This window comes from Camelus dromedarius, chromosome 29 (assembly GCF_036321535.1).
Source record: "Camelus dromedarius isolate mCamDro1 chromosome 29, mCamDro1.pat, whole genome shotgun sequence".
NCBI lineage: Eukaryota > Metazoa > Chordata > Mammalia > Artiodactyla > Camelidae > Camelus > Camelus dromedarius.
Genome location: NC_087464.1, coordinates 22,173,351 through 22,198,306, shown reverse-complemented (window position 1 = coordinate 22,198,306; position 24,956 = coordinate 22,173,351). Strand labels below are relative to the sequence as shown.

The following is a 24,956-nucleotide window of genomic DNA, read 5'->3' as shown; positions in this document are numbered from 1 at the left end:
TGTTTATTACCCACTTCTCAGTAACAGAATCTTACTCTTAGTCTTACTCAGCTTGGGCTGCCTCAACAAAATACTAGAGAACGAACGGCTTAAATTTTCCCCCAGTTCCAGAGACTGCAAAGGAGGATTCTTTTCCTGGCTTGTAGACAGCCACCTTCTCTCCTCATGTAAGGGCTTGGGGGTGGGAGGTGTGGAGAGTATGTCACATTGCGGGTTGGGGCTTTGACATATGAATCTTGGGAAGACACAGTTCAGTCCATAGCTTTATTCTGTTTTTCATTCAGTGTGAATAGCTTCATTATTTTTTATTGGTCTTAAATTAAAAGAAGATCACAACACAGAATACAGAAAAGTAGATTTGGAGTCAGCTGACATGGGTCCAAATTCTGAGTCTAAGGTTGTGTATTCCCAAGCAAGTCATGTCACCTCTCTTGATTTTCACATGAATGGATACTCACGACCCTAACTACCTCGTAGGGCTGTTATATACATGTGTTTATGTAGTGAAATTGCCTTTATAAACTATAAAGTGCATATAAAAGGCAGTAAAATAATGCATTATTGTTCTTAACAATAATGGAAAATTACTTCTCAGCATTCTTTCAGTCACTCACTATTATTCTTCGTTAATATTAGGCACTAGCCGGAGCGTATTTTGGTAGGTTCTGCACTTAGATATTTTCTTTCTCATTACTTCAAAGACATAAACATCTTTCCTTAATATTATGAGAGAAAGCTACTGTATGTTACAATCCACCAAAATTTTAGCACTGCCAAAAATTGGAAACAAATTAAGTACCTGATACTAAGGAAACAATTTAATAAATTATGGTACATCAACCCGATGGACTGTTGGCAGCCATTAAAAATGGTCATTATGCAGACTATGTAAAATCATGGAAAACATTTTTCGTAAAATGTCACATGAAAATAGCAGAATGCTAAACACTATGATCGTAGCTTGACCTATGAATTGGTGACAAGCACATAATTTCTATGTTAGAGCTGATGGTTAGAGGCGATTTTTATTTTGTTTATAAAAAGTTGTCATAATGTCGTTTAAATGAAAAAACTAAGGAATTGGAGATCTTGGGTCATTTGACACTGCGCTTTTTGAAGGCAAGTATGCTTAGTTATTCATCTCTGTAGTCGCACCCTCTAAATACAATTATAAACAGCTCCTGTTTCACACTAGCTCCTCCCTCTGGACTGCTCTTCTGGGAAGAGCACTGTTGTCTGCAAGTGACCTATTTCAGAATCACCTTCAGGGGTCCTCGTGAAAAATGTAGTTCCCTCGATCCCGTCCCATGCCTACAAAATCCGCATCTCTAGAAGGGGGGCCTGGGTGACTGCATTATTAGGAAGCACCCCCAGGTGGTTCCTACACACAGTGTTTGTAGACTGTTGACATAGTGGTTAAGAATTTGAACTAAGTCAGACAGACCTGGGTTTAAATTTGTGCCGTAGCAGCTCCTTAGCTTTGTTACCTTGGCCCAGTTACTTGCCTTTTCCAAGCCTTACAGTGTCTTTATCTGTAAAATGGAGAAAATGCTTCATTCTTCTTAAAGCCATTGTGAAAGATCACAAGAGTCAGTGTGCATGTAGAGATGTGTACAGTGCTCAGAGCGTCATTTGGTGCAAAGTGAGCACTCAGTCAGTGGTAGCTGTTCATTCCTCCACTCTCCCTTCTCAGGTGCCTAGAAGGTTCCTGTGTTTTCCTAAAGAATCCAGCTCTGTGAGTTTTCTTCTCTGATTTTCTGAGAACGTGTTGACAGTTCCTCTCGTGTACCTGCTCTGTACCTGGTGCATTTTTCTATCACAGCTTTCTCTGTCATGGTACAGTTATACCCTCGTATGACACTACCATCATACAATTAAACTGACATACCCCCCCCCACACTATTACACTCAGGCTTCCCCATGGCAGGCACCATGGCTTACTAATCCTTATAACCTTTCGGTAGTATTAATCTAATATTCTTAGCATTAGTTAGCATTATACACTGTCTAATATAATTTTGTGTACACAGTAGGCATTCAATAAATATTTCTTGACCTTTTAGTAAACATTTACTGTATAAAACACTGTGATATCTGTGTGAGTTTACTGAAGTTCATGTGAATAAGACAGAAGGCTTCCCTCAAGGAGCATGTATTCCAGTGGGGAAGACAAAGTATAAACCGCTCTTAAACGGGACAGGTTATAATGAAAGCCCAGAGCTGTCTGTGGAATGGAAAGAGGAATAAAGATTAATAAATGAAAGAAGTCATTGTTCACACTGGTCTCAGGGCTGATAGAAAAGGGCCTCTGGTGTCCACTTCACGCCATTCTTGGTGGTGAGTGCAGTGCACGGAGTCAGGAGACCGTGTCTGGTGAGTGGCTGCATGTAGGACGAGGGCAGTGATGCTGAAACTTCCAGGAGGAGCAACCCCAGGAGGATGGTGATGTCATTAACTGAAGTATGAATCCAAAAAGCCAGAAAGATGAGCTCTCTGTGGTGCATGCCTATGGGACAGCCAAGTCAAGAGAAAACCTAGTCGGATTAAAAATGTGGGTTTGGTACTCAGAAGAGAGGTCAAGTTTACCAAGTCCTCTGATAAACTTGATTTAGTTCAAACTGTGGAAATATATGATACTATAGTAGCAGAATCTGCAAATTGGGGGAAAGCTCCCATATCTAAGTGACCCAAGGCAGGAGAATCTGGAAAAGATGTAGCAAAGGACAAGACAGAGTCAGGGTCCAGGAGTTCATTCCCTGGTGAACCTCAAAAAAAAAAAAAAAAAAACCACCTTGGTAATAGTGCGAGGGGCTGTCAGATGCAGTGAGTTAGTGGGAGTGTGGAATGAGGAAGCTGCAGGGCCCGTGAGCACAGCCTGTATTTAAGTGTTTGGTGAAAGGCCAAACTGATTCCTAGCTGTATTTAACCTTCAACCCCTGTTTCTGCCTCATTCATGTCTCCTTTTATCCCCCATCACCATTTTGTGCGCCACCTCCCAGTAAATGGGACCGTTTGTCTCTGTGGCTGCATGTTGGCTGGCCTCCAGCCTTTAACTTCCCTACTCTAAATAAAATCCACCTTGCTTTCTCCCCCTTCAAGGAATCTGGGTAGCCACGGACCAAACGCATAATCTTCAAAGTAGACTCGAGTCAACTTTAGAAGGGCAGGCCTTCATCATTCTATACAGGAAGAAACAGAACCAAGAGGAACAATTCTGTTTGCACAGTGTCACCAGCTTCATGGCAGGCCACTTCCCGATTCCTATGTGGAACTTTATCATACCCGAGTCCGTCGATTTGCCCTGCTGTGCCTCAGTGTTATCCCTGGATGGACAAATGGCAGCCTTTTGCCCAGAAGCAGGATAGACAGTTGGTAGAAATTATGACCCAGTCTCAGTGGGACATTCTTTTTTTCACTGTTGTCATGAGATCGTTTTATAACAAATGCTGTTGTGTGAGACTACATAAGAAATTTGATGAAATTACTTTGAAGAAGATGGTGAAAATAAGAAAAAATTATACATTTCTGACTTATTTTTCCAACAGTTCCAACTTGGTGGTAGTAGGTGTCTTGTCTGTTTAAAGCAGCCCTGGTCTCCGTTCTCAGGGATAGAGCACACAGAGCTCAGTGAGGATGTACACTCCCTCTTACCGCAGTGGGGCGGCTTCTTTTCTTCCAGCTGTGCCAAGAATCTTGTTAAAAGCTTGTAATAAAGTAGAGGTGAACTGTGGAGACCAGCATCTTTTACTGCATTTTGACTCCAGAGTCTCCATTGATCTCATTTGGGTGGATGCTGAGGAAGCAAGACACTAAATGAAAAAGCATTAATAGGAATAGCTGTGATTGGTAGGAATTTACAAGTAGCTCAGACTGTAGACTCAGGCAGTTAATTACTGGCTTGGTGACAAGGGAGAAACTATGGAGGGGGAACCACTTTCACTTTCATAGTTCAACACAAATCTACCCAACGTTGAAGCTTCACGGAAAGCGACCAATCAGCAGCCAGCTGTGCTTACTCATAGCCATCCTAGGTCAGTGTCCACCTCATTCCAGAGCTGAATGCATGAAAAAGTGCCTTAAAGTCTCACTTGGGAATTGGTGTAGAAGGAGAGGGTGGGGTACTCATGTAAACCTAGAATCAAAATAAATTGCCTAGTGGGAAAGGACAGCCATGACTTTAATTAATGAGGTGAGAGGACATAGGAGGGAATTATAAGTTGGGGTTCAAATTAATCAAATTCCTACTCTGGGCCCTCAGCTGGTTATTGAACTGCTCTGTACCTCAGTTTCTTTAGTGTGTTGTGTAGTGTAGTGTAGTGTCATTCTGCCAGCCTAAATTACTGGCTCAGGAACACAAGTGACTTTCTTTTGACCCACATGCTGACTGAAAGCATAAAAAGATTTTGATGTGTACAAATCACAAGTGAAATAGGGAAATCTGCAGTTGACTTCTTGAATTTCTCTTCTGGATTCCAAATGTTTTTTGGGCATGTGAATATTTTTGCAGCAATTCAAGCTGTAAATTGCCTGGCCTAGCTGACTGGTCTCATGGCAGATTCCTACAGCATGGAGTTCTGAGTCCTTGGGGCACAGACGGCATTTATATATCAAATACTTAATCCATTTGGAATGTATCTGTAACAGCACTGGGTGTGTGTGGGCCTTAGCTCTGCAGCGGCGAGTAAAGCAATACTCCTCCAAGGCCGATCAAGGAATTGAGGTCAGTCGGTGATCAGCCTGTATTCTTAGAGTGAGGCTGTCCCGAAGAGTGGATATCAATTTAGGATTTGCCGGTTTTCATCCTATCCTCTTTCCCACATACAGTTGTGCTTTGGGGCAGTGTGGCAAAGTAGCACAGCTGGTGTCCTGTGTGATCTGCAGTGTTTCTCACTTCTGCCCCCTACAGGTCATTCCCTAAACATCCACCTCGCTGGAGGCTCACTGAGGTGCTGTAAAGTGCTGAGTGGGAGCCAGAAGTGAGAGCCCCTCTGAGAAAGTGGAAGTAGGCTGAAGGCATCCTAGGCCACCTGGGCCTATCATGGGAAACTAAAAGCTAGTGCGGGATATTTTTGAAGAGTCTTTTCTTGTGCAATTATTACTTTCTTTGGGGAAAAGAGAAAATTGAATGGAATGATGAAGAGCAATGTCGTTTTACGTAGTTTTGTGCAGTACAAAACCCCTGAGCCTCCAGGGCAGTCTGGGCCCCGCAGCTAGCCTTCATCCCAGTTTCACTCATTCGCACAGTCAGGTTATGCGTGTCTATTACTCAGATTTGTCTGCCGTTGCCCCTTCCCCATCACCTTGCCAACTTCCGTCTGTTTCATGAAAGCTGTTCATATATTCTAGCTGCTCTGAGCCAATAAGCCCTGTAGCCACACCAGGTCAGATATCACCTTTCTCCATATTTGTACAGACATACTGAGCAGGCGCTAGGAGCCTTGCTCTGTGCTGGGCCCTGAAGATACAAATATCTACTGTTAAGACAGACAAAATGTGATGCCTGTAGTCACAGAGATGTGTATATGAGATGTAGATGCAACACAGAAAGGTTGTTTAAGGCATTTAGAACTTTTCCCCTTTGCTAGGAGTGACACATGAGAGAGCATTGAAAAAAATAAGTGGGAATCCCTCAGGCGGATGAGAGGTGAAGAGAAGCTGTAATCGGAGAGAACGCCCGGAGGGGAGGAGTAGGGCTCTGGCTGCAGGTAGATCAATGTGGCAAAAGGAGAAGAGAGGTGAAAAATAAGTCTGAAAAGGGAGGCCAGGCCAGGATTTGATCCTGTGAAGATCATGGGGAACCGCTGAAAAGTTTACTCCGTTTTTCTTTCTGAGAGGTGGCTCTGGTGGCCATGTGGAAGGTGTATTTGAGGGGAATCATGTGAGAGGCAGGGAGACCAGTTGGCAATCTTTTGTACTTGACGAGCAAGTCCTAATGGTAGCCACAGAGCTGGAGATAAGAGGATAATTTGTAAGTTATTTGGGAACAAAGTCAATAGAAGCTGGTAAGTAACTAGATGTAGGGAATGAAGATGGAGGAGAAAGCCAGAGTGAGCCTGGTGTCTCATCCCGATGTTGGGACAGATAACAGAGCCATTTACCAAGGAAGGGAGTGCTAGAAGAACAAGGAATCTGGTGGGGAAAAGTTCAGGTTTGGTTATGTTGAGTTTAAGGTGTTTATCTGTAGGACGGGGCGTTTGTGGAGAGACATCAACTAGGCCATTGTGTAGGTAAGCCGGCAGCTCAGAGGCAGGTTTGGGTTGCAGGTGTATAGTAAGCAGTCTAGCTTAATGGTTGCAACCATGAGCTTGGTGAGGGGAGTGTGTCAATGAGAAAAGAGAGAGCAAGCTCCACCCCCGGCTGACCCCACTCCCAGCACTGGCATTTCAAGGAGCCTTTGGGAGGGAGAGTCAAGAAAGAATGGGTAACACCACCCTGCATTCAACAAGTGATTTATTCCATAGCCATGCCATCCTGTTTTACCAGATGTCCACCTTTCCCCCTCTGTTCCCTTAAACTGGGTATCTGTTCCGCTCCCCAGTACTGAGGGCAGCAAGGTGTCCCCTCTCTTTGCAGGTCCCAGGCAGTGGGGGCATTCTGAAAGGGTCGGGAGTATCAGACACATAATGCGGTCTTCGTCTTCCTGGCTGCTTTTAATGAGGCTTCACAGTCAAAGCACCCCACAGTCTACTTTTAATTTGAAAGTTAGCTATCTAGGTTGAGATTATTATAACAAACATTTAAGTGCTTTATAATGGCAAATTTACCTCAAAGGTATGCAGAGTAGTTGCCATGAGCAACACGGAAAATGAGCCCCTGCATTGAAATGAATGTTTGGAATTAAACTTGTCAGTTTGCATATGAGGAACCATTGTCAGCTCTGTTTCCCCACTGGGATCGGACTTGTGTTAAGTGTTCTGTGCTTTGACCTGGGTCTAAGGAGGTCTCAGGAGAGAGTAATGTGGTTCTGATTCTGGAAGCATTTCCCCCCCCCCATTTTCCAACAAACGATTTATCAGCGGTTCAGGAGCCCACACCCCACTGCACCTGGGGGCTCTGGCCGGATTGCTTCCGGTTGTCGTGCCCTTCAGACAGGACGTGCTGAGGGGCCATCAGATACTTGTCTGACTGCTCAGTTGGTGGGAATCAATATTTCTTCTTCCCCTGCTCTGTCTTCGCTCATCTTTATTAACGTAGACAAGCACTCAGTTTCCCTCAGGCCTGTTTTTGTGACCGTGTGTTCTCCGCATCTGTGGGTGTGGGGCCACCAGCCGGCTGCCGTCCCTTCTGATGCTCCTCCGGCTTCCTGTGGGGAAGGAAGGCCTGCCTTGTGAGTGGGCGTGGGCTGGCAGGCAGGGTCACCGTGCCCGAGAGGGGCCTTCCTTCCTGCCTGTGCTCTTCACGTGAAGCGTTCCCTGGGCATGAATTTGGCATTGCCACCTTCACAGAAGCAAGACCCTGTCCATAAAGAGAAGCAGTGGCGTGTTTTACGGGATTCACCCTTCAGCAGCCCGGTTGTGTTCTCTTGCTGCGGTTTCCATATACACAACTCCTAGATGCTAGTGTTGCAGCCCCCTCTAGTGTCACTGTGGTCCAGGCTCTCCTGGGGCTTTTCTTCCCATCCAGAAAACGTAGACAGAACAGAGTCGGCCTATACTGGCAGCATTTTAAATAGGCTTTCCCATATGTAGTCAAAACAAATACGAGATGATTTTTCGCCCAATGAAAAAGGGGGATCTTACATGAAGATTTGGGACCGTTCCAGCTCCAGTTTTGTTCCTATTTCAGAATTCTGCTGTGCCTAGGGGTCCTGTGGAAATCATTCTTCTTGGAGAATGGAATCTGTCTTGAGGTTCCTCCAGTAGGGAAGGAATGCGGATTCCTTTCAAGAAAGATAAATGAAAAATGGGAGGCCAGGAAGTAGGTTCTTTGATCTCTGGTGGAGAAAATACTGAGTAAGGGGAGAAGGGAAAACATCTGCCAGCAGGAAGAGCCCTGTCCGTTTGTTCTGGAAAGAGTGGCTTGTTTTCTGAAATGACTTTTGGACTAGAAATTTATCATCCGAAGTCAGATCATTTTGAGTTTTTTTAAAAACTAAAGGAGTCAAGTTATTAATATTTGAAAAATGGCTACTATGTGGTGCATAGAATAATGTAATACTCCTACCTAAATTAACATCATCCCAGACTTCATAATAAAGATTTATGAGATACTCATCATGTGAGAAATCCTATTATGGAAATCTCCATAGGTCTGTGTTTTGGATGGAACTGTTTTCATGGTTATGAGTCAATTAAAAGCCCTAGTATTTTGTTTTCTTCTTTCGCACTCCCATCTTCTCCCTTTTTCCTTTGCCTTTACATCTAGAGTGACCCATCATTCTTCAGCCTGTCTACATACTGTAAGATGAAGAGATAAGGAAGTGTTGTCCGCTCACCTTGGCTATCTAGGCAGACCATTTTCCTTCTGAGCATCCAAAATGACCAAACAATTTATCATGCCTTCTTCATAAATCACTTTGAACCTTTATCTCAAGTTAATCTGTGAAGCTAAACATAAATTCTTGTTGTAGTATCCATGTTCTTATCTACTCACAGAGCTCTAGAATATCTTATAAAAATGTGTGTGTGCGCGCGTGTGTAGATACGATTAGAATAGTAACCACTATTAGAATATCTTCTCCGTTTTTCCTGCCAAACCGCAAGGTGACAATTTTTTTTCAGTGCAACTTGGCATAGTGAAAACTGCAGTCTTGACAAAACAGTCCTCTCTCTCTTAGCCTTGAGTTGGCCTGTCTTGGATCAGAACATGCTGCTGACCTTGACTTGTGTGGCAGGGCCGACCTGGCTTGGAGGTGTGGAACTTTAACGGTCCCTCTTTAGCTGCCTCTGGAAACCCACGGTCAGAGAGCCTCACTGCTGGGGCAAGTGGCTCTCAGACTCAAAAGAAAGATGCATTTTTCTGTCTTGCTCTCTTTGTTTGAAAAAAAATATGAGGATTCTTTAATGTGTCACTTTTAACATTTACAAGTTGCTGATTGTTTTCATCATTATCAGTGTTTTATTTGTACAGCTTTGTACTTTACAGGTATGCCCTATGTACTTGAGCTCATTTGATCCTCACAACTGCCTTGTGAAGTAGGTTTCAGTGTTTTTTATATTGTCTCCTTTATTACGGAGACTGGGACCCAGAGAAAAGCCCAAGGTTACACACCTAGTAGCAGGACTAAATGCCAGGCCTCTCAGGTCCTTGGTGAGTGTCCTTTCTACAGTGTGACAGCTAGAGTTTAACTACACAGTCTCATTCAGCTAAACTCAGTGGTACTTGATTGACTTTTCAAAGACTGAAGAGTTGGGATCTTTGAACTTCCATTCCAGCAGGCAGTGTGACAGTGAGCAAATTATTATAACTGGAAAAGAGGTTAATGGTGCCATGTCCTGGATCCACCTCCTGTACAACCAAGTGATGACTAGTATGGGATTTTTAAATACCCGGTGACACATAAATATGAAATATTGCCAACAGTACAGTATAGAAAGAGTTCATGTTGTGATTGACGAGCATGTAGGATTATATATTATACTGCATGTGCTGAGACTTTGAGAGCTTTCCAAAGGTAATACTTACTGAGAGATACATGTTTGAACTTGAACTCAGCCTAGGGATGTCTCTGTTTCAAGACTAGAAGTTTGCTTAAAGAAGAAATGCTTAGTGTGGCCCAACACTGATTTGGTAGGTGGTAGAAGACTTGAAGAAACTTGTTCTTAGGTCTCTCTCTCCCCCCAACTGTGTGTGTGGCAGTGATCACTCATGTCGAGTCTCTAACTGATAAATAGGTATCAACACAGTAAATGCCAGAGGGGTGCTCCCCTCCCCTTAGGCTCCTTTGCCTTTAATCCTTTTTTTTTTTTTAAGTATCTATTTGAATGGAAATCAGAATATGCTGTTTCTCCAAACTGAGGACCCATCAGCATCGTCCTAAGAAAATGTACGTTTTTCTGTTTAAACAGAAATGGCTAGAAAAGCTTTCTAAAATTTGCTTTTCTACGTCACTGCAATAAACGGGCAACGCAAACACTACAGAGGGCCTGTTGCTGGGAGGCTTTGGTGTCTCTGAGATGTGGTGTCAGGCTCCTGCTGGGGAGGAAGCGTGGCCCATGTGTGCCCAGTTCCAGGGTTGGAGGAGCTGTCCTGACCAGGCTGTTGTGACCTGTGAATGAGTGTTGGCCCCTGAGGGTTCCGTTGTCAGCTTCTCCATATCGTATCATGAGGGTAATCATTTTAGGGGTGATTTTATTTACCTTTTGCTTTTCTAACCCTTTAAGACCCTTTAAATACAATCGTTGTTTTAGTATGTAGAACTCTTAGCTAATGTTTTTGATCAAAAAACCCTTCCTTGATGCATAACCACTTAATAAAGTTCTTTTTGAAAGGCCTGAATATTGGGCCTGAGGCCTGTTGAGACATAAAACTCAGACTCCCCTCATTGAAATGTTGGCTTTGGTCTGACTAGATCAGACCAATGATTCTCTCAAGCTTTTATCTCTACCCTGCCAGTGAGCCATGAGTGCCTGAGTTGTGACCATCACAACGACATTCACTGAAGTTAGGAATACCCAGGCCAACTGTATGTCACTCTCGTGGCCAGTGATAGAATAAGGTATTCTGGCCTATTTTATGAGCCATTCATTGAGCTGCTGTGTAAGTCTGGGCTGTAAACCTCTGCAGAAAGCAGGTGGAAAGTCATTTTTTTGTCATTGTTCAGTTTTCTAGATGAGAGGCAAGGCGTGGTGAAAAGAGGGAACTTTGGTGTTAGACAGACTTAGATCTGCAAACTGGTAGCCCCGGGCCTTTTTGTTTGTTTGTTTTAAACTCTTAGATCTTCAGTCTGCTTTGAAGCATTAATGGAAGGACTAGAGATAATACACATGAAGTGCTAGCATTTAGACAGAAGTGGTTACTGCCACTGTTACTGTCCCTCAGCACAGGACGGCCAGCCCTTTCTGAAGACTAGACTCTAACACTGTGTCTTCACTGTAACTCTGTTGCTTTTGCCACTCCAGACTCCTACCAGTCACCTTCCAGTTGACCCTTCTTTACAGACCATAAGGCTGGTTATGAAAGTGTGCACTTTAAATTGTGTTCTTTGCTTTCTTCTTTCAGATCTGTAAGAGCAAAGCGAAAGAGTCGCGGCAGTATTATCACAGCCTGGCCGTGCGGCAGAGCCTGGCGGTCCACTTTAACATCCAGCAAGACTGTGGTCACTTCCTTGCTGAAGTTCCTAACCGTCTGCTTCCCTGGGAGGATCCTGATGCCCCCGAAGAGGAGGAGGATGAAATGGAAGCGACGGAAGAGGTGAAAGGGGAAACTGATGGGAAAAGCCCAGAGCCCGGCTCCGAAGCGGAGTCATCCCACGGAGAAAGCCAGGCAGTTGTTAGCAGGAAGCAGAGAAGCCACGTGGTGGTCATCACCAGAGAGGTTCCCTGTCTCACCGTGGCCGATTTTGTGCGAGACTCCCTGGCACAGCATGGGAAGAACCCTGATGCGTACGAGAGGCAAGTGTGTCTGCTGCTGCTCCAGCTGTGCTCCGGCCTGGAGCACCTCAAACCCTACCACGTCACTCACTGTGACCTACGCCTGGAGAACCTGCTGCTTGTCCACCACCGGCCCCGGGGAACCACCCAGGGCCTTGGGCCTGCAGAGCCTGGCCCCACCTCATCTTGTCCCACAAGGCTCATAGTCAGCAACTTCTCTCAAGCCAAGCAGAAGAGCCATCTGGTGGACCCTGAGATCCTCCGGGACCAGTCCCGCCTAGCCCCAGAGATCATCACCGCCACCCAGTATAAAAAGTGCGACGAGTTCCAGACAGGCATCCTCATCTACGAGATGCTGCACCTGCCCAACCCCTTCGATGAGAACCCAGAGCTGAAGGAGAAGGAATACACTCGAGCAGACCTGCCCCGCATCCCGCTCCGCTCCCCCTATTCCCGGGGCCTGCAGCAGCTGGCCAGCTGCCTACTGAATCCCAACCCTTCTGAGCGGATCCTCATCTCCGACGCCAAAGGCATCCTCCAGTGTCTGCTCTGGGGCCCGCGGGAAGATCTCTTCCAGACTTTCACCACCTCCCCCAGCCCCATGCAGAGGAACGCCCTGCTCCAGAACTGGCTAGACATCAAGCGAACACTGCTGATGATCAAGTTTGCTGAGAAGTCCCTGGACAGGGATGGGGGCGTCAGCCTTGAGGACTGGCTTTGTGCTCAGTATTTGGCTTTTGCTACTCCAGACTCCCTCAGCTGTATTGTGAAAATCCTGCAGCCCCGTTAGCGTATCCTGGTTGCTGGTTTTACTTCATTGTCACCTTCTTCAAGTCGCCCACACACTTCCCCTTCCTGGGACTCACACAGAATTCAAGGAAAGAAGAAAGATAAGCTTTCCATCCCCATCCGTGAACAAATGAGTCCACTCAGAAAGATTATCCTCAGCTCCAAATCAGTGAGACGCTGAGTCCGTCTTAACGTTACAGAAAGTCAACGGCACAAACATGCAGCTGCCTTCCACTGGAGCACCTTCCGCCCTGACTGTCCCACAGATGCAGGGAAATGAAGACGCGTCCTTGAAGGGACAGCTCCTTTGGGATGAACTCAGTGAGCTGGGTCCATTCCTGCATAATTCTGAGTATCACCTGTCTTTTTGACACCACGTATTTGTTCTCACTAGCAATAGGCAGATTTAACCAGTCCTTACCATCCTCTAAGCTCTCCCAATAGACTTTCTTCCTTGAAAGGATCCATAACTGGCTGTCTTACCAGAGAAAACTGCCATCCTTAGCATCAGCCCGATTTTGGCTCCGGGACTGTATCCTTTGTCCCAGCAGGCAGTAGAAGGACAAGGAGAGACCCCGTCCCTTGGGTCACGAGCCCATTTTCATTTCTGTTGTCGATAAGTGTGTGCACTGCATGGAGGACGACCCTGACAGTCCCCCTCTGCCTCCACTGCCTGACTCTCCTTCACCTCTGCTCGGTCCCTCCTTGCCAATGAAGTTTGGGTTTATCGGCCACTATGGCCCATTACAGAGCTGACCCAGGGTGGTGTCACCAATGCGTCAGCAGGGTGGGGTGCAGTTCAGACTTTATAAATAGCTGGCAGGACAGAAGGAGGTGATTTTCTTGTGTGTGCAGTTCTCTAGGGGCCATAGGGGAGCAGAATTTCAAGTACCATTCTTAGATCACTGTCAGAGCTGTCCCCGTCGGCAGCCAAGGCTGGCGGTGCCCGGGTCACGGTTTCCCCCTGAGCAGTAATTGGCCAGCTTCCTTCTATTGGTAGCCAGTGTCAACTAGCCTCCCAAGTGCTGTAGACAACACCCCTGAATGAGTGGCCGTCAGCTGAGCTCTAGTGTCTCCTTGGAGGATATGGCACGGCTGGGAGGCAGGGGCAGAGAGAAGGCCCCTGATGAGGCTGCTGACCTCCTCCTCAGAATTCTGACCTTTCCAAGAGAGGCTGCTTCTCAGTTGCACGGGCACATTGCTCCTTATGACTCTCCGCAGTGGCTCAGGGGGACAGCTCACAGGGGATTGCTGAGGTGGGTGGCTGTCCACCACACGTGGGGTCTGTGCTCCGTTCCTATGGATGTATGTGCAATTTTTGTATTTTTTTTTTAGCTGTATATACAGTGTTTATGTTGTAACTCCACCTGAAGCAATATCTACAGAAACCCTCCCCCTCTTCCCTTGGCACATATTCGCGCTGAGAGATGAGTGTTCCTTCCACCAGGGTATGTGTGTGTGAGTGCACGCGCGTGTGTTTTATTCAAAACTGTGAGTCTCTGTTTACTTCAACCTTGAGATCCCAAGAGACACTCAGACAGTGTGAGTGTGTGTGCACGTGTGTGCCCGTGTGCATGCACACGCATGCTGGAAGTAGAGGCCGGGCCTCCGGGGGAACAACCTGTGGCAGGGTTGAGAGACGTGCTCTCTGCACCTAGTCGGTGAGACAGCCGGGCAGAGTTTATTAAAGCCAAGACTGATTGTGCAGTATTACTTAGGTAGCACAGTAGTGGCCTTTTGGAAATTTCTAAACTTTTAACGCTATTAACAGCCTTTCATGTGATTCACCTATATCAAAGAGGATCAAGAAAGGAGAAGAATGTATTTTATTGTGCTTTTTTTTTTTTTTTTAAGATAATGGAACATGTGAGGCTCCAGATGGAGGATGTCCCTGTCCTCCCAGCCAGCAGTACAGGATTCCCAGGGAAGAGAGCTGGCTGGCCCACAGAGAGTCTTGGCTCCTCTAACCAGAGTGCGGGCTCTCTCTGCCCCTAGGAATGGCCACAGAGCAGGCGTGCCGCTGCGGGCCAGCAGTCCCCTCTCTGTCAGCGCCCTGCGACCTGGCTGCACCCGGCCTAGCCGGCCAGTGCCTGGTCCACCTTAGCGTAGCCCGTGTGCACATAGCCCCCTGCCTGGTGATACACTGAAGTGGCAGCCAGCACGTTCCCTCTGCAGCCCCTCCCCCCCGCCCCTCCCTCCCCTGGTTTGCGTATTGAGACACTTTCTCAGTGTCACTCTCGTGGTGCCTTGCCATGTCAATTTGAATGTTGACTATTTAATGAGGTTTCATATTTAATGAAGAATGTCTCCTGGCCCCTCTGTTTGTTCTCTAGGTACCCCTGTTTTCCTTTTTTTGTTTTTCTTTCTCTTTTTTGGTTTTGACTTGGATCCAGTTCTCATTTTAACTCTATAGTATTATAAGCATGGACACCTTCCACTACCATCATCTTCAGCACTGGTAAACCGAGCACCTCTTCACATCAGATGTAGTTAGTACTGTTTTCATATTTAGATTGGTTAAGGGCAAAAGATGAACGCCAGCTAGTCAGAGAAGGGACTCACACGTCCCAGAGATGGGTGGCTGGATTCATCGTTGCCTGAGTGAGGGCCGAGGAACGTAAGGTGGGAGGGAAGAAGGTGTTACAGGTTGGAGCAGAATCGGCAAAATAACTGTGTTTCTAGGCAAGAAGTAGTACATCAGATGGTCCTCAGAATAGTTTCCAAAATAATGAATTTCAGTTAGTCTAGTATTATCACAAACATTTTACGTTTCCATTTTAATTATAGTAGGAACTTTGAATTCATTCATCAGTTGGAAAGGAATCCTACCTTCAGACCCTGACAGACAGACAGACAGACATATTTATATATATATGAGTTTTGGATTGTGACTAGTGTAGCACTTTAAGTTTTCTCAAGTAATGTCAAGTTATTGTCTTCAGTACTGATTGAATTTTTTCTCTTCTATTGAAGTCTATATTCTAGATTCTTCCATTTATATCGAGAATTTGAACAATTAAGCCGCTATCGGAACCTTTCCTTAAGCCACATGAGCAAGAATAATCTCTCGTACACATTTGGGTACTAGAGAAACAGGACATTGGCCGGAGTAGCCAAGACCAAGACTGAATGTATAGCAGAGTGCCTTGTTAGCATGGTGACCTCGTCCTGGAAGGAAGAGAATTTGGTGTTCCACGGGGAGGACCAGGGCTATGAGAGGCTTCCCTTGCTAGTGAGGAGGCCCCTTTGGTAAAGTACACTGATGTGGTGCCCAGAGGCTAATTCATTGAGAGTAACAGAGGGATGGGAAAAAGCAATTGCAACCTGTGGAATCAATGACAGGAGAATCGTGAATGAGGTCCTCCAGCCCCCGGGCTGTTAGAACCGGAAGCCAGGCCTCCGGCAGCGGGTTTCAGGTTTTGTCCTCAGAAGGTAAACTGGGTGAGGTATGCAGCGGGCACAGGCACCCGCACTCCCTGACCTGCTGATGTTGAGGGGCTCAAAGTAAAACCTGTGTATTAGGATTTTAAGACTGAGGAGCCTTTCGTTGTCAGTGGGGGCCCATTTTACTTACAAACTCAGAATAAGTTTGTGAACATGGAAAACTCTAAGCCAAAAGGTCTGAACCTCTAGAATTATCAACGCTATTCCTGGGAGTTAAACTACCTAAAAATTGTATTTCAAAGCTTCTAGCATTGTAACATTTCCGTGGAAGATCTCCCGGGGCCTGCTAAGTAGTAGGACGTGGGAGGGTTGCATTCAGCTCCCCAAATTTGGGCAAAGAATACTTTGGTGCTGGGAAGTGACCCGACTTGGTTTTGCTGATAACCTGCAACTAGATGGACTTCTCCCTAGATGCTACCAGCAGTGATCTGAAAAAAATACAGGCTAGTCCCAGAAATTGGGATGAGCTTAAGATACTGCACTATATTCCAAATGATTCTAGGTGTATACATAAAGTATGAACATACTTGGAGAGGGAGGGAAAGGAACTTGACTCCCTGGGCCAACTCTGACATGTTTTTTTTATTCCCCTCACTAGTTGATAAGGATTAAAAATTCTGGTTCAGCCTAATGAGTGAACAGGACGGCTGCCCACGAAACTGGGTTGTTAGTTTTACCTCATTGAAGCTCATATTCTCAAAGGCCCAAAGTGCTGTGCCGAGACAAATCCAAGTGCCACTCTTGAAGTGTGCACTGCGGCCCAGCTGTCCGTGCTGACGGCAGCGCCTGGAGTGGGGATCCCGTGGACCAAAAATGATGCCATAAGGGGAGGCACAAGAGGTACAGTGCAAGATCCGAGATAGAGATTATACCAAAGAAATCAGGTCTCTTTGTCCTGATGTTTCTAAGGTGATGAGGTTGAGCTATGACAGATGCCATGGGAGGAGAATTCACATACATTCCACATCCAAATTTTCAGCTGATGAAGTAATCCACTCTCAAAAAGCACCTATTTAAAAAAAAAAAAAAAAAGTCCATTTTGTGTATTAAGGGAAAAGAAAAAGATGATGGTGGAAACCTTGATTATAAAGTTCCCCAGTATTTACGGAGAAGGAAATATTTCCTCTCCCCTTGACAAGACTGTGACTGTTGCCGGAACCACAGCATGGGAATGCCATATGCACATAATACTGAGAGCTGAGGGTGGTTTTTTTTTTTTCAAGAGATGTAGTAGTCTCAATAGATTTGTTGAAAGAACTCTTGGGAAATTTCTTAACAAATTGTAATCATTTTTATAAACCTTCCTACCAAGGTGTTTACCACTCATCATCACCATCATTTAATATTTGTAAGTGCCCAGAATGTACAAGGTGCTATACAGCTGTTAAACACCCCCTCTCTGCAGCTGTTTGAAATTAGAGTAGGTTTTTGCATCAGCCACTGCTAGAAGCTTCCCCCACCTCAGTGGGCTGCAGGCGCCCGCCTCCCGGACATCCCATCACATGTTTTCCCACTCACCTGTACCCATCCACGCGCCTCCATGGTTTTTTTTTTTAAATCAAGAATGTTTCAGGGAATCATAAGAGGTTGGACATTTTTTAACCTAGCAGAAGTACAGAGTCATATATTTTGCTACAAAGATTATATTATGGAAAACCCACTTTGCCCCAAATAGTGTGTGGAAAGTATGTGTGTGTCCGCCCTCATGATAACTTGAATGTTGAACCGGCCCTGTGGCTTCAGGGTAGCATTTCTGAAAGATAAACCACACTGCTTCAGGAAACTTGCACCAAATACGACTTGGCTATCCCTTCCCTTACCAGTTTTAAGGGGTGCTTGTCTGAACACACTGGGATGGGATTTTCTGTTGGTGATATGCCGGGCATTTTGGCGTGAGATGGGAGCAGAACAGGATGTTGTCCTTCTTGGTGATTTGAATCACGGTGGTCTTCATTCCACTCTTTCATTCCCCATGGCTCTGCACGTGCTCTCTCTGAAAATCTTGTTTCTTTTGCTCTTTCCTGGAGCTTCACCTCTCTACTTATATATTACAGAGCTGTATAAATCTACCAATGAAAGGTCCCCTCTGTCACCAGGTGGCGCCGCCCTTTGGTTTGCTGTGGTACTTTGCTGTATTCTCTGTGGCATCATGTTACTATGTAAATAAATTCATTTTCATATACACTAAAAACCAGACAAGCGCTTGTCCTTACAGCAACTCTCCCACGTTGACGTGCTCCGGGGAAGGGGTGGTTGGTTGCAGACATGGGTACATCTTAACCCCATGGTGTGTGCCCTCTTGAATGCTCCTCCCTGCTGACCTGGGCTGTATTTTCTCTTCATTCCCTCCCTAGGCTGAGAAAACTAGGCACGCAAGAGAGAGTAAAGGGCTTCCCCGCAGAGCTCAGGAGGCTGGGCGTTTGCTATGTGAGATCGCCCCCTGGTGATCGGTCACCACAAAGACTCCCTGCGTTTCTGCTACACGTTGGAGAGGTCTGGTTAGCTGGCGGTGCCTGAGCCTCTGAGTGGCGATCTCAGAGCTCTGCAGACAGTATGAGCTGGGCAGGGCCTTGGACAGCATCCTCTGCTACAGAATTCATACCTTTTGTCTGTTCCTCAAAGTATGTAGTCACACACAGTGTCCTCAGAAAGGCAGACACTTCAGTAGCAGAGGAGGCCACCCGGCTCAGGCAGGACGCGTCAGCAGTGGGCAGTGGCAGTGACAGCTATTGGAGTGAAGTGGATGAAAGTGCAAACATGTAGATTCTAAATGAGGTCGGGTTGTCGAGCTGTAAACCCCTTACAGTGGACACAGCCTCCAGCCCAGGGCTTCAGCTTCCCTGCTGACAAGCACTCTGGAATTTGCAGGCAGGGTATTGAAGGCATATTTCAGAAAAGTGATTGCTGGGTTCAAGTTTTATGTTGCTGAGGAGGCAAAAGCCATACTGTTGTGGACCTCAGAGTACTCTGTTGCCTGGGCCCGGGAGGAAGGGTCAGCGCAAAGCTGAGAGCCCCCCCCCCTCCCTGGACACAGGCTCTGCCCAGGGAGCTATGCTCCCTAGTTCAGAGCACAGCACACTGGCTTCTGGAGGAAGAGGACGAAAGACAGAAGCAGAAGACTGGGAAGTCACAACGTCACAGAGATGGAGTGCACCAGGCTTGGGTCACTGTCTAATGTTCTGCTGGAATGTGTGGCCAGCCGGGGCCCCCTGAAGAGATACAGGCCTGGATGGTCAGGATTTGAACCCAAATCTGTATGCCTTCTTGTCAGTGCTCTTTCCTGCACCCCGTTCTTGCCACCTGGGCACAGCCAGGACACCGGGAGGATTGTAGGAGCTCAGAGGTGAGTGGGGGAGAGCTTCTTGCAGGTGATTGTAGAGCCTTGAAGAAGGGAGGTCTTTTCTGTATGTGTTCTTTCTTTCATTAAGTACCATGTGCTGGGGACCCAGGGGTGGGCAAAGCCAGCAGGAGCCCTGCCCCAACTCCGATAGGCAGCAAGGACAGAGTGGGTGCCAGCTGGAAGGGGAGAGGGGAGCATCTGCCCACGGCTGTGTGTCTGGGGGAGCAGGATGGAGGAATGAGGCCAGGGTCTGGAATGAATCGTCTTCCCTACAAATCAGAGGCCCATCTGCTGGGCCAAACGTTTATCCTACAGACAAAGGCCTGGACCCCTGGAAGGCTGCTCTGGGCCCCCAGGATGCCATGGAGCCCCAACACAGGGCAGGGCCTGGCAGGCTCCAGGGAGAATGAGCCACCAGTGTCTCGTTCAGCACCACCCTGGTTTGGCCACCACCACTCCTTGCCTCCCGGAAGCCAGAAACCAGGTTTGAAGGAATCTTGAGTAAATTTCTTAATCTCTGTGAACTCTACTCACCTCGTGTAGCATGGGGCCTCACCTGCCATCCCCTCCTGCAGAGGCAGAGGGGAGGATGGGTCGATTAGGTAACATTTGTGCAAGTGCTTCAACCTGAGTTACTACAAAGCTAGCGCACACCTGTATTCAGACAGAAGCAGAGGAAGGAAGAAAAGACAAAACTGGTCCCAGCCTGAGAGGAGTAGCCTGTCTAGGAAAGGCTGCTGCCTTGAAGGGATGGTGTTGAGGTTTGGGGGCCTGCCGGCCCCACCTCCAGCGTCTGCACCCGTGATTTTGCCCCCTCTCTGGACCTCCGACCAACTTCAGTCCAGGGCATCCTGCCTTGCAGAGTGGTCCAGGGGCCCTGCCTGAGCGCCTGGAAGGGGGTCCCCTCCTCAGAATGCCTGTGTGCCCAGTGGGGCAGCCTCACCCGGGGTCTGTCTGAATGAGACATCGAGGAACTGCCCACTGGAGGGCAAGGTCACCGGCCCCCAGGGGAAGGCAGTGTGGGGCACATTGGAGAACTGACATGATGCCTTCCAGCGCAAGGAATCTGCCTTCTCCTTGAAGATGGCCGACAGTGCTTCTTGTGAAGCAGCATAATTTTATCTTCACCACAACCCTTTGAGGCAGGTTCTAGAATTATCCCCATTTTACCCAAGAGAAGGCATGCCAGAAAGCTTCCCTCTAGTGAGAGAACTAGGATTTGTGCTCAGTCAGGCCCCTTTTCCCAGCTTCCTGGGGCTCATGGCCTTCCTGCCTCACCGCCTGCTGTCACCCCAGAATCATCAGGGGCTTCCTGGTGCCCGGAGAAGACGACTCCGTTGCAGAGCCCAAGCCCCGCCACCTGACCAGCCTCCACCCTGCCGGGCTGGCCCCCTGCTGCCCGTCACACTTCAAGATTTCCCCGCCCACGTTGTTCCTGCCCCTTCTCTCCCTGTTCTTCAGGGCCCCATTCAGCCAAGAAGCTTTTGGGGTGACACTGAGTGGAAGTGTTCCGTCATCCATCTGAAAGCTGCAGCCTGCTTCTGAGCCTGGGCTCTTGCCCTGGTGAGGGCCCTGCCTCCGCCCTTCCCGTGGGCGCCTGGGGGCCCTGGGCCGCCGCTCCCCTCCGAGCCTCACCCAGACCAGCAGGAGGGGCAAGGGCAGAGCCGCTCCCGAGCGCGGGCCCTGGGCCGGGCCTCCCCACATCTCGTCCTCACTCCAGCCCTCCGACCCCCTTCTACACCGGAGGAAATGGAAACTCGGGGTAGGTAAGAAAGTTGCCCAAGGCTGCACGGCCAGTAAGTAGTAGGGCTGAGGTCTGAGCCTAGCCTGGCCCACTCAGAAGCCAGTTCTCTTCATCACCCCGTCACAGATCTGCTCGCTGCTTCTGTGCCATTGGATCGGCCTGGGTCCTGCAGGAATATTCACTCCAACCGCGACAGGCGCAGCAGCCAAGAAAGGCTTCCTGAAACAAGCAGAGTGGGGATGGGGAAGGGGGCGAATCCAGAGGGCCCTGCCAGGCTGAGCAGTCAGACCCTGGCTCCTTCTGTAAGGGGCTGGCCAGGAACAGGGTGTCGGCTGAGGAGAGGGAGGAACTGGCCGCCTTTGGGAGTTTCCTGCTCAAGAGGCCCCAGAGCAGACTTGCCTCCCCCAAACCCCCACAGGTAGAGAGAGGCAAAGGTTGCCAAACTAGTGAACCCCAGCTCCATGCACCTAGCAGGCCGCCCATGGGGGCCTGCTAGAACTGCTTCTGGACCTGAAAAGGTAACTGAGTGACCACCAGCCACCACAGAGGTAACTGGCAACTTTGGCAACTTTCTCTTTCTTTTTTTCTTTTTGTTGGCAGGGGGTTGGGGGTGGTTAATAATCTCTCTTCCATTCACCCACCCTCTCCCTTCCTACGCTGTCATGGTAATCTAGACTGTAAAGTGCTCAGTCTTGCCCCATCTTCGTGTAAATATACACAAGACACGCACATGCGCCTGTACAATGTGCACAGCACTCTGCAAATTGCTTTGCTCACTTAACTCACTCAAGGGCCAACCCGATAGACACCATGGGCACAGTGCTTCTCAAAAGGCAGCGGCTCTCACTAAGAGTCATAGTGTTATATAACATCTATATGTGTAAATGTATTGTTCTTCTTATTTCTACTCCTCTGGGCATCCAGTCATATACCTGTAGGGATGGCTAAACAATGAAATATGAGAAATTACGAAGCTCTCCCAAAAACTATAGGAAGAAATGCATAGACAGAGAGATGAGCCCTCAGGCTGGGTAGAAAGACCATGTTATCTTCTCAAATATTTCAGGGAAATTTGAACTTTAAATCTCAGTGGGTGGTGGTGGTGGTTTTGGCCTTTACAGAATGGTTCTCAGAGCTACTTGGAAGAATATATACGTGAAAGAAACACAGATGTTGTTGAAATTGTTAGGCTATTTAAGCATATGAAAAAGCTATGATCAATAAAACAATGTGACACAGATACAAGAGAAAAACAGGTCAGAGTAACAGAATAGGTAAAAACCTAAAAACAAAACGTGTTATCTATAAACACGTAATGTGGGAGAAGTAAGACATTACTACAAGGGAGGGAAAGAAAGTCTCACCCAATAAGATGTGCTGGAACGATCAGTTAACTGTTTAGAAAATAATTAATCTACACACTGTAAACCAAAATAAATCCAAACAGGTCAGACAAAGAACTACATGCCACAAAGGAAAGAAAAAAGAAAAGAAATCCGAAGAACTCGAAAGGGAGCTAAGTCAATACCTGTTTCATCTCTTGTTGATAAAGGACTTTCTAAGTTAAAGAGCAGTAGAAGCCGTCTGAAAGGGAAGGGCCAGTAGGTTTGACTACATAAAGGCGATAAACCTGCGTCCACTAAAAACAGTAGAAACAAAGTTGGAAAGTAAATAACCAGCCGGGAAAGCCATTTCAACAAATATAACAGACAGGGGGTTAAAATCCTTAGTTATAAAGAGCTTAACTAAATCATTAAAATCATAAAATGCCAGTAGAGAGATGAGAGCAGGCAAGTCGTAGAAAAACCCAAATGTTTAACCTTTCTATAAATATGAGAAATGAAAAACTGAGCAGACATACCTACAAACCATCTTAATAGCTTTTTCTGCTTATGAAAGTGATGTGCGTTTACAGTAGAAAATCTGGAAAATTAAATTGACCCACTAGGTCACCATCCAGAAGTGACCATCACTGACGTTTGCTGTATACCCTGCAAGTGTTTCCTCTGCCTCTTTCCTTTTTCGTTAGGATCATGTTGTTGGCCTCCCATTTCCTGCCCACCAAATTAACAAAGCTCTTTTTAAAGCTTATACTCAATGCTGGTGACAGTGTCTGAGGTTCAGACAATGTAGGTGCAGTTGACTGGGATGGAAGGAGGCTTAATTCGTCCTGTCCTTTTTCTGAGGCCAAAGCTGAGCCGGCGTGTTGGGCAGGTGTGACTTCAGTACACAGGGTGGATGCAGGGATTTCAGATCTCCAAGGTCAGAGCACCAGGGTCTCCTTTTCAAAAGGACAGATTCTGGGGCCCCACCAAGTCCAGTGACAGAAGCCGCCCTCTCCCCAAGGCCCCACACTTACTCTGAGTTTGGCAGGGGCCCCACTGCCTGAGTCTGGCTGCCTGGGTTTGGATCCAGGGTTCACCTCTGGCCAACCAGGTGTCTCCGGCACACTCGGAGCCTTGCTTTCAATGGAGAGTCCCACTTCACAGGGTCATTGTGAGGGTTAAAGGACACAGTCCAACCAACGTGTTTAGCCCACTGCCTGGCAATCGTGTGTACTCAAGTATCATTAGTTCAAAAGGACAAACTCCGAGTGAGTATTTGCTTTCTGTTTTTATAACGAAGGCCCCATCAAGGGACTTTTGCTGAACAAAGTCACCATGAATTCAAAGCTCTGCCTCAGGAGAGCCAAAACTGCTTGCAGCTTTCAAATGGAGTTTCTCCAGCTTTCCCAAGGTGTGCTGGCTAAATTTCAGAGTGCCCTGCTCACAGTCCTTTCTCTGAACACTTCCTACCTGCCCAAGGTGACACAGCACATCAGAGGCAGAAAGGGACCCAGGCCCCTGAGTCCAAGCCTACCCCTTAGTTCCCTCCTCAAGCTTGATCCTCTAAGGGGATGGGGATGCCAGGCACAGAGATGAGCTGATGGGAGGGAAAGAGGTTGAAGCAGGAAGTGGGGGTAGGGATGAAGGCGGCTGTGGGCGGCCCCTCTGGCTCTGGGCCTGCTGGCTTATTGGAGAGTAACTGTCCAGAAGCATCCCCCTCCCTTGACAAGGGGTCCCGCCCAGACCCTCCCCTGCCTTTCCGCAGAGCCACCTTAGGGTTATCCGTTCAGCCCCCTCACGGCACTGCCTTGGCATAATAAATTCTCCAGTTGAATGTACTTTATTTTTGGGACAGTCATTAAACTACTTTTGTGGAAACATTTTAATTGAATTAGATTGTTTTCTGATTCTAATAAATGTTAATTAGTTGAGTGGGCCGGGTGTCCTTGGATCTAGCTGGCTTCTCTTGGTTTAATTAGGAGGAGAGTGTGGACTTACTTCTTTTTGCGTAAGTCTGTGGTTTAAATTTATCTTTTGTTCTAATAAAGTGATCAGGCAGTGCAGGGAGAAGATTATTTCTTATATATGAAATTTAATAGCCTGCTTCACTCACAGAGCCAAGTGGCAGCCCCTGCGTGGCATCACCGGGGCATGACCCAGTTCTCTCGTTTTGGCTTAATGAGGTTTCTCCATTTCTTTGGGGAAAAGAAAGAAATGTTAAGTTCTGCAAAGGCCCCTTTGTTTCCCAAGAACATTAGTCATCTGATTCCAGGGTGATGAAGTTGCTGGTTCCCGTAGGCACGGCCAATCAGACTGGCAAGCGGTCTGCGAGGCAACCGAGACCCCCACAAGCTTTTTATCCGGCTCTGGAGTCGGCAGGTAGGCCTGGACAGTTCCAGGAACTCAGAACAACAAGAGACCCTGGCCGCTTCCTCATCACAGAGATGCTAAGTTTCCAGCCTAGAGAGGGGAGGGGAACCCAAGGCCACAGGCCTGGGGGCAGGAACATCTGCAGCCTGGGCAGTCTTTCACTAATGACGAATTCAATCTGAGTCAACTAAAACTGACACAAGCCAGACCCCGGGTTAGGGGCGAGGTGGAGATAGGTCCAAAGGAGTTTGCACAATAGTAGCAATGGTGTAACCTGGGTGGCAACAGAGGGGTCCGCACGACATAGAAGGCAGTGTGAAAGACCAGGCATGTTGCCTCGGCCTTGTAGGAAGGAAGAGCAGTCTGGAAGCCATCAGGAGGAGGTGTATCTGCACTAGGGTTTGAAGGATAAA

At 47.3% G+C, this 24,956-nt stretch overlaps 1 protein-coding gene across 5 annotated transcripts in view; it reads left to right on the top strand.

Moving 5' to 3' along the window:
* PEAK1 (pseudopodium enriched atypical kinase 1) overlaps positions 1-17,955 on the top strand; it is a 204,680-nt gene extending 186,725 nt beyond the window's left edge. For all 5 annotated transcript variants that reach the window (XM_031440780.2, XM_031440779.2, XM_031440776.2 and 2 more), the window contains one exon: positions 11,161-17,955. In XM_031440780.2, coding sequence (XP_031296640.2) covers positions 11,161-12,321 — 1,161 coding nt within the window. In that variant the 3' untranslated portion in view covers positions 12,322-17,955. The remainder of the gene's footprint in view (positions 1-11,160) is intronic.
* The last annotated feature ends 7,001 nt before the right edge of the window (positions 17,956-24,956 follow it).